Source organism: Dipodomys merriami, unplaced genomic scaffold, assembly GCF_024711535.1.
Source record: "Dipodomys merriami isolate MVZ:Mamm:240054 unplaced genomic scaffold, mDipMer1.0.p SCAF_3, whole genome shotgun sequence".
Taxonomy (NCBI): Eukaryota; Metazoa; Chordata; class Mammalia; order Rodentia; family Heteromyidae; genus Dipodomys; species Dipodomys merriami.
This window is the reverse complement of record NW_027204492.1, coordinates 43,682,406-43,697,527: the sequence shown is the minus strand read 5'-3', so window position 1 is coordinate 43,697,527 and position 15,122 is coordinate 43,682,406. Positions and strand designations below refer to the sequence as shown.

Here is a 15,122-nt window from a genome sequence, read left to right as displayed (position 1 = left end):
TAATAGAAGTAGAGAGAAAATTCTCCATCTCTCAGCAAACTGAAGAATCCAGAAAGAAGGACTTATAATAGGAAAAGGCTTCCTTGCCTTCAGTGTGAACATCTCTGTCCACTCCCATAAGGGGAGGGAGATTATCAAAGCTAAAGACCAAGTTCCCTTAGTGCTTGAGAGAGAAAAATATGCTGCCACTTTGAGATGCCAGACATGCAGGGCAAGGTATCAGAGCTCAGCCCAAGTGTCAGCAGCAATGTGGGAAAGAAAAGACAAATTGTGTTCAAGTAAGCACAGGATGGTTAGGGAAGGACATTTATTATTCTGTTTCTTCTCCTTTAAGACAAGCAGCAATAGTAAGCCAGGTCAGAGAAAAAAGTAACTTACAAGTGCAAATATTTCACAAATGGAAAAGCTTTATTGAAGCACACTTATACGTAAGGGGGCAGAAAACAAAAGAGCAACTTACAACCCAGGATTTCAAGTGATACTTCCCATTACAGTACCAATCTACAGCAAATAAATCTTTTAAGAACATTCCTCCATTCAGTTCACACATCCAGTAGAAACCACACTAAATGCCCCAGTCCAGTGGGCTTGTAGAAAAGTCAGCTAGCAGCTGGCAGTATTGAAAAGAATTTCTTCTCTGAGATAGACTCCCTTCCACATACCACTCTGTATTGATATCCTTGTAAGGATAAAATGATTAGTTTGGAAGGGAGAGTAGCATGGAAATGAAAGTTGTCTCATCAGAAATCTTTCTGAAAAGCTTGAACATAACACACCATTCATTCCCAGGTAGCCTGTAGGTAAACATAGAAAATAGGAATTGAAGCCATTATGAGATAGGATATCAGACTGGGAGACTATCTGCTCCCATCCTCCTAAAGCAAAAATAGTTTCTAGGGTAGGGAGTCCCTGGGGCCCTTCTGGCCAACACCAAGGTAGGTATGTAACCATATTGTGTGAGGCTACACAGCCTGACAGAGAAGCATGTGGTACATGAGAGTGAAGGTATCTCATCTTTCATTACTGAAATAAGGAATTGTCTTTCCAGTAACTGCTATATGAATTTAAAATGTACAGAATTGAGGATGGGCTGTGAGGTCCCTTAATTTCCATCACTCGAGTCTTCTGGGATCAGTAGAAGGTCTCACTGGGCACATTCATGATTCAGAAAGCCATCATCTAACTAGAGAGATTTTCTAAAATGACTCCATTATAAGAGTTTTCCAAAGGTCTAGTAGATATCTAATACTGGCAGAAGCTGGGGGTTTGCTTAGCATTTCAAGGAAAATTATTATATTTAAGCAAAGTGGAGACTGCTTAATAAAATAAAAGTCAAAAATTTATCCAGGTAGAAGATGAGTTAAAAGTGTAAATTGGAGCCAAAGGAAAGGACCTACTTAATGTCCCTCTCATAACTGCCTCCCCCCCCCCACACCTGTGGTAACCCAACCCTACTTCTCAGAGCCTTGGCCCCAGATCAGGCATACCTTGAACCACAAGATGGAATTAAAGCCAAAAGTTGCAGGAACTTCCTCAACAAGTAAGAACAGGATAGCAAGGAAAAGAGAAAAGTTGTTTAAAACAAAAATTTTTAAGTTGATTGAAGCTCATAAAGACACAGGAAGGAATGAATTCTGAAAATGTAGTAGATTATATACAAATAAAAATATTTTGAAGAAGCCTTTATTCTTGAACCTGCTTTCAAAGGAAGAACAAGTCTCTACCACTCTACCTAGCAAAGTGAGATTTGCAAGAATACATGTTTGAACACACACACACACACATACACGCACACACACACACACACCCCACATATTAAATTAAAAATCTTTGCTCTTGATTTCCTCACTTTCTCTGACTTGCTGTGGCTAGGGCTGGACCTGCAGAGGATGTGAGGGACTCATGAACCAAGCTTCTGCTTGGCCATGGAGGAACGGAGTTGCAGAGTTCCTTCTGCCCAAGACCCTGGGTACTGTCGCATCTTCTGCCACAGGCTCACTTCTTCCCCAGTTGAGTCCATCCAGTCCACCACTTCCCCATTACTGATCCCTGAGGAGAAACAAGAGAGGAGGCTGAATGTGGACCCCACTCCTCAGCCCATCCTGGAAGATGGGTTATAATCGCAAGGGCAATTGCCCCATAAAAGACTGTAAACATCAAGATAGGCTAAGGAAGTGATCTTTGTTATTCCTACAGATATCTTGTGCTCTGAGACTATCAGGAGACTTCAGGCGATGTAACACACAGTCAAGTAACACACAGTCACTACATTTGTCTTGTTCAGAGCACTGGTGTCTGAATTCTCATGCCAGAGGGAGGATTACTATCCTTCCACTATTGGCAACCTGAGGTGATTTGGAATATAAAAACCTGGGCACCTATGGCTTATACATGTAATCCTAGCTACTTGGGAGGTTGAGATCTGGAGGATCTTGTTTTGAGGCCAGCCAAGATAGAGATGTTTGCTAGACTCCATCTCTAAAGTGAAAAGCAGCTCTGAAGGTGTAGCTGAAGTGTTAGAACACTAGCAGAACAAATTTGAGGCCCTGTGTTGAAACCCCAGTACCAAAAAATAACAATAGTGAAACACCTTTGGCTCTTGAATTTAGACTTCTTGTCTCAGTCATCCATTGAACAAAAATTTACTGAGTACCAAGTACTCTTCTAGGCTCTGGAGATACAAGTGGTGAATAAAGCCCTCAAGCGGTTACCTTTAAATAGGAAAGACAGAAATACAATAAGCAAAGTTCCATAGAATTTCACATAGTAAGATAAAAAAAATTAAAGAAGGTGATTTGGAGGACCTGGATTGTGACCCACTGTAGATGGATTGGTGTGACAGACTCTGAGATGGAGACTTTGAGAGACAACCTAAAGGATGGGAAAGATCCAGCTTTTCCAGGTCCTGGAGTGGGGATGGATATAGTCTACTTAGAGAACAGAAGAGAAGTTATGGTTGGAGCAACATGAGTAAGCAGGAAAATGAGTCAGAGGGATTGAAAAGGAATAGTCCAAATTATATAAGGGTCTGTAGGTTTGGTAAGAACTTTAGATTGTTTTCTAAATAGGACAAGCAGTCATTGTAGGTTTTTAAGCAGAGAACTAGTTTACAAGTGTTAAAACATCACTCTAGATGTTTTGGTGTTAGTTATTGGTAAACATGTAGTATTTAAGGCCATGGAAATCTAGAGACTGGAAACTGTACAGGAGAGAGAAAGAAGAGAATAGAAGACTAAGCCCAGAGAAGCACCAACATTTAGCATTTGAATACAGGACAAGGAACCCACAGACAATAGTAGAAATCAGTGGATCGTGGGTTCAACGGGAATCAGAGAGTACTGTCAGTGGAATTTAAGTATCTGAAGAAAATGAAGTATTCTGCTACATCAAATATTGCTGAGAACTCTTGTGAGATAAGAACAACACTTTGGCATGAGCATTTGGTCAGTAGAGTGGACTTGGTACTAAAGGAGAAGTAAAAACAAAAAAGTAGACAGCATTCTTTTAAAGAAATGAGAGCAGAGGACTTGTGGTCATGAGAAGATTTTGTTGAAGAAGATTGGAAACACCAAGGATACCTGTACACATCTTCAGTGGGTAGATCTTAAGGAATAAATGGAGATCATAGAAGTAGGGCCACTGAGAAAGTGAGGGTGAGATCTGAAATACCTCGAGAGAGGTTAGCCCTTACTAGCCAGGACCATTCTTATAACAAGATAAAAGATGGAAAAAATATATTGATACAGATAAACTGGTATGTTTGTAGTTTTCCTGTGGAATGATGATAGAGTTCATGGCTATCAGCTTCACATAACAGTGTATGCATTCAGCCTTTCCCTGGGCCTACCACATCTCGGACACTCAACAAATACTTGTTAAAGGAAAGAAGACAATGTCTGTTGTAGAGGAACATTGTATATCATGGGAAGGAGGTATTGAGAGTGAAACAAGACAGGAGGATTTAAGACAAAAGAGGATGAGAAGAGACTCACCAGTGCCAACACCCAGCCTGACCCCTCCAAGGAAGTCATTGCTGGCCAAGGGCTCCCGGTCCCACACAGTTAGTTCCAGGCACATGTGCTGTAGGTCTTCCAGCCTCACTGCATTGTAGACAAATGTGTGGTTGTAGTGAGGATTCAGGGTCTTCTTCATCACAGGGGTTTTACGCTTACTGGCCTTGTTCCTCATGGGAAGAAGGTATCTGGCAAAGGGCAGGAAGCAATCAACTTATTCTAAGCTGACAATATCTGTCTAAATTCCTCTTTTCTCTATCACAGGCCTAGCCCAGGAAGGTGAGTCAATGTGCAGATGTAGTGCACACCCCCATATGAATCTGCTGAAGCAGACTCCCCACTATATCATGTATTGGATTCACTTCCTTTAACCTAGACAGAAAATGAATCTATTATTACTGAGGCTATTATCTAGCTTCCACTAAAAATGAATTCTAAATATTGGGACAGATTTCTCATACAAACAACAAATAAGACTAATAGGAATATTTCTTGGCTTAGCCAAACATAATTTGCTAGGGAGCTTAAGTCAGTGAGACATCTACAATGTGGGGAAAGGGAGCTTTGCTTCATAATTATAAAGAACAAAGCCCCGAGTCACTAAATACAATCCAAAGACACCAACTGAGACCTAGGATTAAGGAAGAACTTGAATAAAAGTCAGAACCTGTCTATAATCCTACTTTGTTGAAATTAATACCACAGCCCAGCTCAGACCAGTGCAAAGGTAGTGCTGGAAGTTTTCCCATTACCTAATTTCAAGAACAAAAAGAGGTTTTCTGAGGGTGCACAGGACACACAAGATAGAATCCATGGAGTAAGGTTAAATTGGGATCCTCTGCTAACTCTGTTGTCCTGAAACTTGGTTTGGTGCTGGGCCAGGGACTTACCCCTTGACAAAGCTGTCTGAAGTCCCTCCTGATTTGGCAGCTGTCAGATTCTTGGCTTCTTTGATCCACACCTGCAGTTCTCCTCCTTCTCCACCTTTACCTGTAAGGGATTTCAGCCATAGCAAGTGAGCCCCACAACTTCAGATTTCTCTTGAGCTACATCTATACAGTGCAAGCAACAAGCTCCATGACAATGAAGTCATGCCTGATTTGTATCCTCAGTTCCTATCACAGGGCCCAGCAGTACACAGTAGGTGCTCAATTAATAACCTGGATTGTATTAAATGCTTATTGAAAACTGGGTAGGTACCAGACATTGCCTTAAGCATTCAGTAAACAATCCTATGAAATTAGCACTATCGTTGTCATCATTTTACAGATCAGGAACCAAATTTAGGGAAATGAAGCTGCCTGCTATTTGATTTAAAAATGGGAACTGTACATGAGTTCCTGATTCCATCCCCATGTCACAGGACTCAACAGGCGGAATCAATTTGAATCCCACATGCCATTTTTATTATCTCTTTCTCCACTGACATCTTCCCCTTTTTAAAAAATAGACTAATTTCACCTTTATTTTATTTTATTGTAAAGGTGATGTACAGAGGGGTTACAGTTACGTAAGTCAGGTAGTGACTACATTTCTTTTTAAGTGTTATCCTGTCCCTCATTTTCTCCCACCCCAACTCCCCTCACCTCCAAGTTATAGAGTTCATTTCCAATATAGTGTCTAGTGAGTATCACTGTTGCATTAGGTCACTCTTTGTCCCATCATTTCTGTGACTCCACTTCCCTTCCCCAAATCAGACAAATTTATATATAAGACATAAGGTACCGAAATCGGAAACAGTTTCCACAGGGAATAAATCAGAGGAGAAAAAAAAAAGAAAGACAAATAAAACCTGCAAACAGTACTCTATAAAAAAAGAGAAACAAAACATAACAAAAAAACCCTCTTGTTTCCAGTGTCATTGAGTTCATTTCAATTGGCATCATTTTATATAGTTATATATGCATAGATATTGGGCTATTGTGATCCTCTGCTAGGACTATCCTAGACATATATTTCAAATGAGGGAAACCATGGAACCTACATTTCTTTGGGTCTGGCTTACTTCACTTAATATTATTTTTCCCAAGTCTTTTCATCTCCTTATGAATGGGGTGATGTCATTCTTTCTGATGGAAGCACAGAATCCCATTGTATGTATATACCACGTTTTCTTTATCCATTTATCTACTGAGGGACATCTAGGTTGATTCCATATCTTATCTAGTCACCTTTATTTTTAAAATCAGTTTAACATTTCAGATCAGCATAGAGCTGGTCATAGAGGAAGAACTAGAAATCCAGTAGCATGATTTTTAAATAACCTGTCTTTGTTTTTGATGTTAAACAGTAAACAGTAATGACCAAGAACTCAGTGACTACACAAGCTATACTAGAGGGATTTCATTTTTTCATTAATTCATCTTTATGAAGATCTAGAATTCATTCCTTGTGTTTAAAGGGAATGTTTAATTGAAAAATAAACATTTGTGTACAAAAATAAAATCAGTTTAAAAGAAAACCTCCCTTCAATCTTATGTATTCTTTGATGTATTATCTATGTCTTTCTTTCCTTTTAACATTAATTACCATAGAAAAAGCTCACACTTAAGAGCTCTCCATGTTTTGCCCCATGATTCACTCAAACTAGTTCCTACTGAAATCTGGATTCTGCCTCTACTGACCAACTGAAAATACAATCCAACCAAATGCCAGTGCACTATGTCTTCTCAGTCCTTATCTCCCTTGACTTCTTTTAGTATGTCCATACAATTGAAAACATCAGCCCTCTTCTTGAAGTTCTTTCCTGGTATTTCTCTCTCCTGATTAGTCTCAGCCTCACTAACAAAGTTCTTCCTCTCTGTCTTTTAATGTCTTTCTGTTCTGATGATTCTGTCTTTGCCTCTTCTTTAACCATTTTGTACACCCTCTTTGGGACCTATGGATTCCCTTCACTGAAGGAATTTTTAAATTTTTATATTTTATATAACTCATAAAACAGTGCTTGTATAAATCCACAGAGTTTCTAGAGAGCATACAATTTCCAAAAAAAAAAAATGCCCTGTACTAAAATAAATAGTGAAATGCAGACATTAGATGATATTTCATTATCTTTGGTAAAACTATTCTCATTTTGTTATATATTAAGAACTTTGGTTTCCCACTGACCATTAAATCAAATTAAACCTTTTATATTCAAAGCATTTTTTTTTCAGTTGGGCTTCACACTCATTTCCAATCCCAGACCCAGTCCTCATCCTCCTTTCTTTTCTGCCTGGTAAAATCTCAAGAACCAATTTCAGCACTACTTTCTCTTCAAATCTCCCCCCAATATAATCAAGAAAGAACTAGTTACCTTTATATTTAGGCCCCTTGAGCATATGGCTATCTTTCTTGCTGAACTAATCTCAACAGAGGGCAAGTATATTGTTTTATTCCTCAATATATCTATAGTCATTAACAAAGTGCTTGGCATATCAAATTACTCCTTCTCAGCCCTCATCAGCTTTAACTTCTCATTCCTCCTAGTTTATCACTCTTTCCAACTACCCACCTCAACCCTAAAGTTTCTGTTCTTTTTTCCCCTTTTAGAAGCTTGCTACAGCTGAATCAAGATCAAGTCAGTTTAATAGTCTAAAATAATTTACAAAGGAATGCCAACTCCAAGGCTTCCCAGTCTGCTTCAGAAATGCATAGAAGGCTTACTTATTTTAAAAAAAAAACCACCTCTTTCCATGGGGATAGCCCATCCTAGTCTCTCCAACAGAATTAGCAGATCCTACATAAATGACTGAGAGCTAAAGAAAACTCACTTTTTTTCCGGTCACCTCCAGTGGGGAGTTTGGAGGCTGGGATATATTTTAGGGAGACCACCAACTCGCCCTTGTGTGATGGCAAGCTAATCAGAGACTCGGCATTGTTCTGAAACACAAGGAAGCACAAGTCAAGCCAGGTCTTCAGGCACTGTTGGGACTTTTCAAGACAGCTTTATGGTTTCACAGAACAAAAGGGTCCTTCTCCTATGGGTGGCATAGTTTCTTCAGGAGGAGATATAGAAGAACCAGTAGATTCTTCCACAATTCTATTATACAACTTTGGAGATACAGTTACTAAAGTGAAAATATTCTCAAATGCCTGCCTGTAAGGTTGCGATAGAAATTCACAAAAGATTGACACTATACTTTCAGCATTATTTCCAAATGTGGAAATAATAGAAATACCAATCAATTTAAGAAGGGTTCAACAAGTGATTTAATTCCTCCTATCGCATATGACATGCAATCATTAGAATGTGGGATTTGAAGATAACTATCTCTGATAGCCCAAATATGAGTAAAGAAAAAGAGAGGGTATTGCAGCATTATTTACCATAGCTAAGATATGGAACCAACCCAGATGCCCCTCAGTAGATGAATGGATCAAGAAAATGTGGTATATATACACAATGGAATTCTATGCCTCCATCAGAAAGAATGACATTTCCCCATTTGTTAGGAAATGGAAAGGCTTGGAAAAAATTATATTAAGTGAAGTAAGCCAGGCCCAAAGAAGCATAGGTCCCATGGTTTCCCTTATTTGCAATATCTAGTATAGGTATGAGTCAAGCAGAAAAGGTCAGATAATGTGATGTTAGGAAAATGAACCCTTAAATATGTATTTTAATGTTTTCGTTTCTTTCATGCATATGTTTCTAACGCATTTATAAGATTATTTCTTTGTTGCTTTGTATGTCCCTCCCCCACAGTGTAACCCCCGCTTTCACTATATTTGATGTCAGTATAACATGTGGAGGAGATGGGGGCAAACAAGTCGTTTAAGGATTCAGGTGGACCTGTTGCAACAATGAGAAGTACAAAATGTCATGTCAAAACCAGCTTTACAATGTCGGTGGGGGGGGGAGGGGAGTATAATTGGGTGGGGGGAGGGGGGAGGCTGGGAAGGGAGGTGAAGGGTAAACAAAGGAGGAGGCTGCAATGCTTGGTAAGAAATGTATGCATTATCCTGCCCATGTAATTGTAGCCCCTCTGTACAGTATGTTCTCAAATAAAATAAAATAATAATTAAAAAAAAAAAAAAAGAAAAAGAGAGGGCCAAGGCTGGAAAGAGACCATTCAGCTTTTTCTTTGATACCACCTTAAAGGTGGCCATTCAGATACAATGTGACAGATTAATGCAGGAACTGTTTGGATGGTTTGGGCTACAACTACCTATCTTAGCTATGTGCCAATTGTTTCTAGAAATCATTTTTAATTTTAGGTTGGTGGAATTTAAGATATACTTAATTATAAGCCTACATGTTTATTTTACAACTGCTGAATAAAAATTTAATTTGTGGTTTCATATTTAGCCTAAAAAAGAGAATATAGTAAAACTGTACCTTTTAAAATGGAAAGATATCCACGTTAAGTCAACAAATCAAAATGTAGAAAAATTCACTTTTAGTAAAATATTTATATGCAAATATATTATGCAAATAGTGACTATTATCATTATCACTTCTCTAGTACTTACACTATGCCAAGAACTATTATAAATCAGTATATTATATTGTACAGAAAATCCCAGAAGCACATAAGCAAATCTAATGTTTGTTTTCTTTAGAGAGGGGAGCAGAATGGGAATAGGAAACACAACTTTCCCTGCTTACTCTATATCTATAAACACCTACAGTGTCTTTGCTTTTGTCAGTATCAGGGCTTGAACTTAGGGCTTCAAGCTCTCATTGGCTTTCTTACAGCTGGTACTCTACCACTTGAGCCACACCTCTAGTCCAGCTCCTTGCTGCCTAGATGAAGTCTAGGAGTTACAGGCATGCATCAGTTGTTAGAGCACCAGCCAGTAAACGACAGTGTCAGGCACTGAGTTTGAGTCCCCATGTCAAGACAAAAGAAAAGAGATGGAATCCAATAGAATTTTCTGCTCAGGATGGCTTTGAACCATGATGTTCCACATCTCAATTTCCTGATTTGTAAACATGAGCCACTGAAGCCTGGCTTATGGGGTTTGATTTATGAAACTGAAATCTATTCTATGATTTTTAAAGAGGATTTTTAAAGATTTAAGAGCTAGATGATATGTTATATCAATTTGAATATGCCATGATTTCTAATTATTTTTTCAGTGGTGGGGATCAAACCTGGGGCCTCATACAAATGAAGCACACTCTACCACTGACATTTATATTCCTTAGCCCTTTCTTTATATTACTTTTTTTTGGTCAGTGGTGGGGCTTGAACTCTTCTTTTTTGTTTTGTTTTGTTGTTGTTTTCTCGGTCCTGGGGCTTGAACTCTGGGTCTGGGTGCTATCCTTCAGCTCTTCAACTCAAGGCTAGTGCTCTACCAGTTGAGCCACAGTGCCACTTCCAGTTTTCAGGTGGTTAATTAGAGACAAGAGTCTCACAGACTTTCCTGCCCCGGCTAGCTGGCTGGCTTCGAATCTTAATCCTCAGAGCTAAACCTCCTGAGTAGCTAGGATTATAGGAGTGAGCCACTGGTTCCCAGCCCAAGCCTATTTTATTCACCCTGTACATTCACCACTTAGTAACGTGCCTGGTACAGAGTGGGTACTCTACAAATATTTACTGAATGAATATAAGTGTAAATGAATGAATGTTGAGGATGGGCAGAAAATGGCATCATCTTTGGCTTCTGGGGAGAATTGCTTCCCTCTTGGCTCTCTTTGTATGGTACTCTTCTTTATACTATGTCTCTCACAGCATGAGCTGTATAAAATAGATATTAATAATATGGAAATGATTTTTTATTATTTGTAAAATAGCTTCAAAATTTATTAAGCTCTAGATTGTCAACTGTAGTGCACTCTTAAAAACTGGAGGTTGGAAACTTGCATGGTCATTTCAGTAGCATATTTTCATCCTGGCTCAAAGTATTTGTAAAGAACAAATATCTCTGTTTTAATGTAGTCCTTATGAACTACTTAAGATATTTTTACTGGCAGTAATTCATAATGGTTTGCAGTTACATTTTAATGTAATTATATGAACTGTAAAACACTGAATGAATGGCTTTCATGCCAAGTACTTACACTTAAAATGATAATAGTAACAATAATAATGAAATGGTCATGAGTATAAAACAAGTAAGTTTCTAACACCATGTTTGCAAGGTGATATACAGAGGTGGTTATAGTTTTATAAATAAGTACATTTCTCATCAAATTTGTTATCCCCTCCCTCATTTTTCTCCCATTTTCCCTCCTCCTATTCCCCCCCAAATTGTACAGATCATTTCCAACATATTGTCCTGTGAATTTATTAGTATTGAAAAGGACAAATTCAATGTTCTTGCACATTTAGAAGGCAACAACTAAAATTATTAGCTATACATTTCCCTTGACTCTACAACTCTACCATTAGGAATTTCTCTGACAGTTATAGGACCAAAAGTAGGGGTAGGGGTATGGTTCAGTGGTAGAGAACTTGTCTAGCATGCATTAGGCTCTGATTCCCTACATTATAAGTCAGGTGACTCATCTAGTTGGCAAGTTATACAACCAAGATTGAAATCCAGGTTTACAATCAGATTCCAGCCATGATTAGGCCGCATTGCTATACCATCACTTGAGGTACCATCTCCAAAATAAAAATTTCCTTGGCCTGAGTAAGAAGAATATAGCCATTGGAGCTCTGGGAATTGCTTTGCTTCCTACTTCTGTAGCCAGAAGGTGAGCTTGGAAAAGGATACTGATCAGGATATACCCAGACTGTGGAAGATTAGGATGCAAAGCTTGACACATGTATGAGAGAGTTTTTGAAACAAAATCATGATTTCATACTATGCACAGCTTATACCAAAGGAATTTATGCACACTTGATATAGAAAAGCCTCTGAAGTTGCTGTTAAGCTCAGAAATGCCAGCAGGGTGAGCTAGAACTCTACTTAAGACTACATTCAAAGATGCTATTCAGACCAGATAATTCTACACTGATCCAAGCTGTGAAAGAGGCTGTTAAAGCAGAATACCTTTCCATGTAAAGGGAGGCAATGATCCAGTTTCTTTTCAAGCTTCCAGGAATCCATCTGGACCTCTGCCTCACCAAGGAAAGTGTTTCTGCCAAAACGACCATGATGCCAAACTGAAAACTGTAAGGTCCTCTGGGCCAGGAGAGATTCTGGGACCTCATACTGTGAAGGGAAAGGAGATATCCACAAGGATCATTTTGGAATAATTCTTCCAAAAAGATTCTTCCGAAACATATACACAAAGCCCATACCACTGGACATCAAATTTATTTAGTTTCTAACTTCTTTGAGTTTCCTCACTGAAAGTTTCAGCTCACTTACCCCATTTCACTAGGAACTACCACAGTCCAAACCTGGAAAACTGATTAATTTTCCTTGAGAGGGTGAAAAGCCAATGGAATGTCCATGGATAATTGTCAAAGAGACTCTTTATCCCAAACGATTTTTAAAATAATATTTGTGGCTTTGCGATTCTCCAATTCCACAATAGTCCAAGGAAGCCAAATTATCTTATTCTGTCCTCTGGGAGGAGGTCAGGATATGAACAGATTCCCAGAGTGAATCCTTACACTCAGACATGGCTCAATGAAACCCATATTAACCAGCCATGCTACAGAAGCATACCCACAGCTTAGAGCACAAGACACTTACCCTAAAGATCTCATCATATAGTGGATTGATGGTATCCCGTTTGATGCTGGTTTTTCTTTTACCTTGTCGGGACTTGTCAGGGTGAAGATACATCTTCACATACCTAGATTGCAACAAGAACACAGCAAAATTTTGTCCTTTCTGAAGCTACTTCTTCACTTTCCTGCTCAGAATATAAATATGTACTTATGAAATACAATGTCATAGTAAGTCTTGTTGAATATACTATTCTTTTTCCCAATCCTGGGCTCTTTTTCACATCACACATCCCTGTACCCCAGGAAATGATAAGCTTGCTTTCAGGGTACCCAGACAGATACCCAGGTCTCCTGTTTTATCTTAAGAGCATCAGTCAGTTCCCAGAAACACTCACGGGTTAGAACGTTTCTTAGCTTCATCAGCATAAGCTAGCTGGTGACACTCCTTCACATGAATAACCAGAGTTTGTGTTGGCTGTTCAAACTTCAGGGAAAAGGCAATCTTGCCTGTCACAGAGATATTCCCAAAATCACCAGCTTCACTATAGATGCTCAGCATGCTGCCAATGGTACTCTGAAGATAAGACACCCACAAATGTCTGAGGAAGGCCCATCTCATCATCCACACTGCTTACCTCTTCTGTTGTGACAAAACCAGGGTTACTGAGAATAATTTTCAGAAACTCTTGCAAGAAGCCAATACTTCCGAAAGTCCTTTACTGAGAGGATGAGACAGAGCTTGCAGCACATTAATAGTTGTTTAGGTTAATAAATCAACTCACAGCTCACCTAGGCTCTTAACTTAGCTTTTCCCTTCCTTTTACACATATTATTGTTCATTTTCATTTTCCCAGAAGGCATACAAAGAGTAGAATAAGGTACAGTTAGATCCACTTGCAGTGTTATATATGATGAAACAGGGATGAGAAACAGCTATTAATTAAAATATGATGCCTTAATTATCTGCCTAATTTTATCAAGATGTATAGAGAAAAGAGATCAGCTACAATAAGGGCAGGAGGGTGGGGAAGAATGCCACTAGAAGTGAAAAGCCACCTTCCTCTCTGACAGTGAATTCACCATTCCTTTTCTGGGTGTGAGTGTAAAATGCTAATCACCCTTATTTTCAACTCTGTTGCCCCTGAACATCAGTCTTTATACTTGTGATAGCCATATGCCCTGATTCTTCAATGTCCTTTGAACTTCATGATACTGACTGGTATTATTGATGTTTGATCATATCTGGATATCAGTGTACCTAGTGAGATCTCTTCTTATGACCCCCATTTCCCTGTAATGTGAGTTATGGAGTGTGCTGTGATGACAAAAATCTGATCATACTCACTTTAAGATCTGGATAACTTTTCAAAGAAGTGTGTGACAAAGGCATGATGACAAATATCCCTAGACCTAATTATCTAATGTACAAATCTCCAAGGGAGATCGGCAAGAAGTAATCTAGAAGTACACTAAGCACCTGTGGTCTAAATTGAGGTCATGAATAAAAATGCACCTCCCTTATCTGAAAACAATGACTGGAATGATTTCCGCTGGTCTTGAGTCTGCTCTAAGGAGGCAGCCTTTCTTTCCTTTCTGATGTCCAATGTGCCTTACAAGCACAGAACTAACACAACTTACCATGGAGGAGCCACTTTGCATGCTGCTTCTGGCTAATTTCTGGCGATGCAATTTTACCAGGTGATCAATGTCTTCTTCTTCCTCCTCTTCCTCTTCCTATAATAATATAGAAGATCAAGGTAATAAAATATGAAAATAATTTTCAAAGACTAATATCTTCCAAAAATGGAGAACATTTTTATTTTATTTTTTATTGTGAAAATACTGTACAGAGGGGTTACAATTACATGGGCAAGATAATGAGTACATTTCCTCCTTTGTTTCCCCTTCCCAACCCTTCCCATCCTCCCCCCAACCCCTACCCAATCCTCCTCCCCCCCACCAAAGTTGTAAAGTTCGTTTTTCCACATAACGACTTGTACATCTCATTGTTGCAATAGGTCCACCTGTATCCCTATTTAAACGATTTGTTTTTCCCCTTCCCCTCCACAAATTATACCAACATCAAATACAGTGAAAGCAGGGGTTATACCGTGGAGAAGGGACATACAAAGCAACAAAGAAATAATCTTATAAATGTGTTAGAAACAATCACCTGAAAGAAAAAAAACTTTTGAATACATATCTTAGGGTTCATTTCTCTAACATCAACTTATCTGACCTTTTCTGCTTGACTCAGACATATACTAGTTATTGCAAATAAAGGAAACCATGGGACCTAAGTTTCTTTGGGCCTGGCTTACCTCACTTAATATAATTTTTTCCAAGTCTTTCCATTTCCTAACAAACGGGGCAATGTCATTCTTTCTGATGGAGGCATAGAATTCCATTGTGTATATATACCACATTTTCTTGATCCATTGTAGGGAGCCAGGGTAAACGCCATTACAAGATGGCGCCCACTCCCTTGCAGCTTTGAGGTAACCACTCCCTTTCAGGCGGTGCTTGGCGGGACGGTGGGTCCTGGGCTTTGCGCATG

The 15,122-nt window shown here is 38.9% G+C and overlaps 1 protein-coding gene across 1 annotated transcript in view; it reads right to left on the bottom strand.

The window, feature by feature from the left end:
• Window positions 1-392: 392 nt before the first annotated feature.
• Sytl4 (synaptotagmin like 4) overlaps window positions 393-15,122 on the bottom strand; it is a 73,931-nt gene continuing 59,201 nt past the window's right edge. Inside the window, exons 10-17 of the mRNA XM_070040086.1 lie at window positions 14,204-14,299; window positions 12,961-13,139; window positions 12,588-12,690; window positions 11,937-12,098; window positions 7,766-7,874; window positions 4,904-5,003; window positions 3,993-4,201; window positions 393-2,049 (exon numbers count right to left, since the gene is read on the bottom strand). Coding sequence (XP_069896187.1) covers window positions 1,901-2,049; window positions 3,993-4,201; window positions 4,904-5,003; window positions 7,766-7,874; window positions 11,937-12,098; window positions 12,588-12,690; window positions 12,961-13,139; window positions 14,204-14,299 — 1,107 coding nt within the window. The 3' untranslated portion in view covers window positions 393-1,900. The remainder of the gene's footprint in view (window positions 2,050-3,992; window positions 4,202-4,903; window positions 5,004-7,765; window positions 7,875-11,936; window positions 12,099-12,587; window positions 12,691-12,960; window positions 13,140-14,203; window positions 14,300-15,122) is intronic.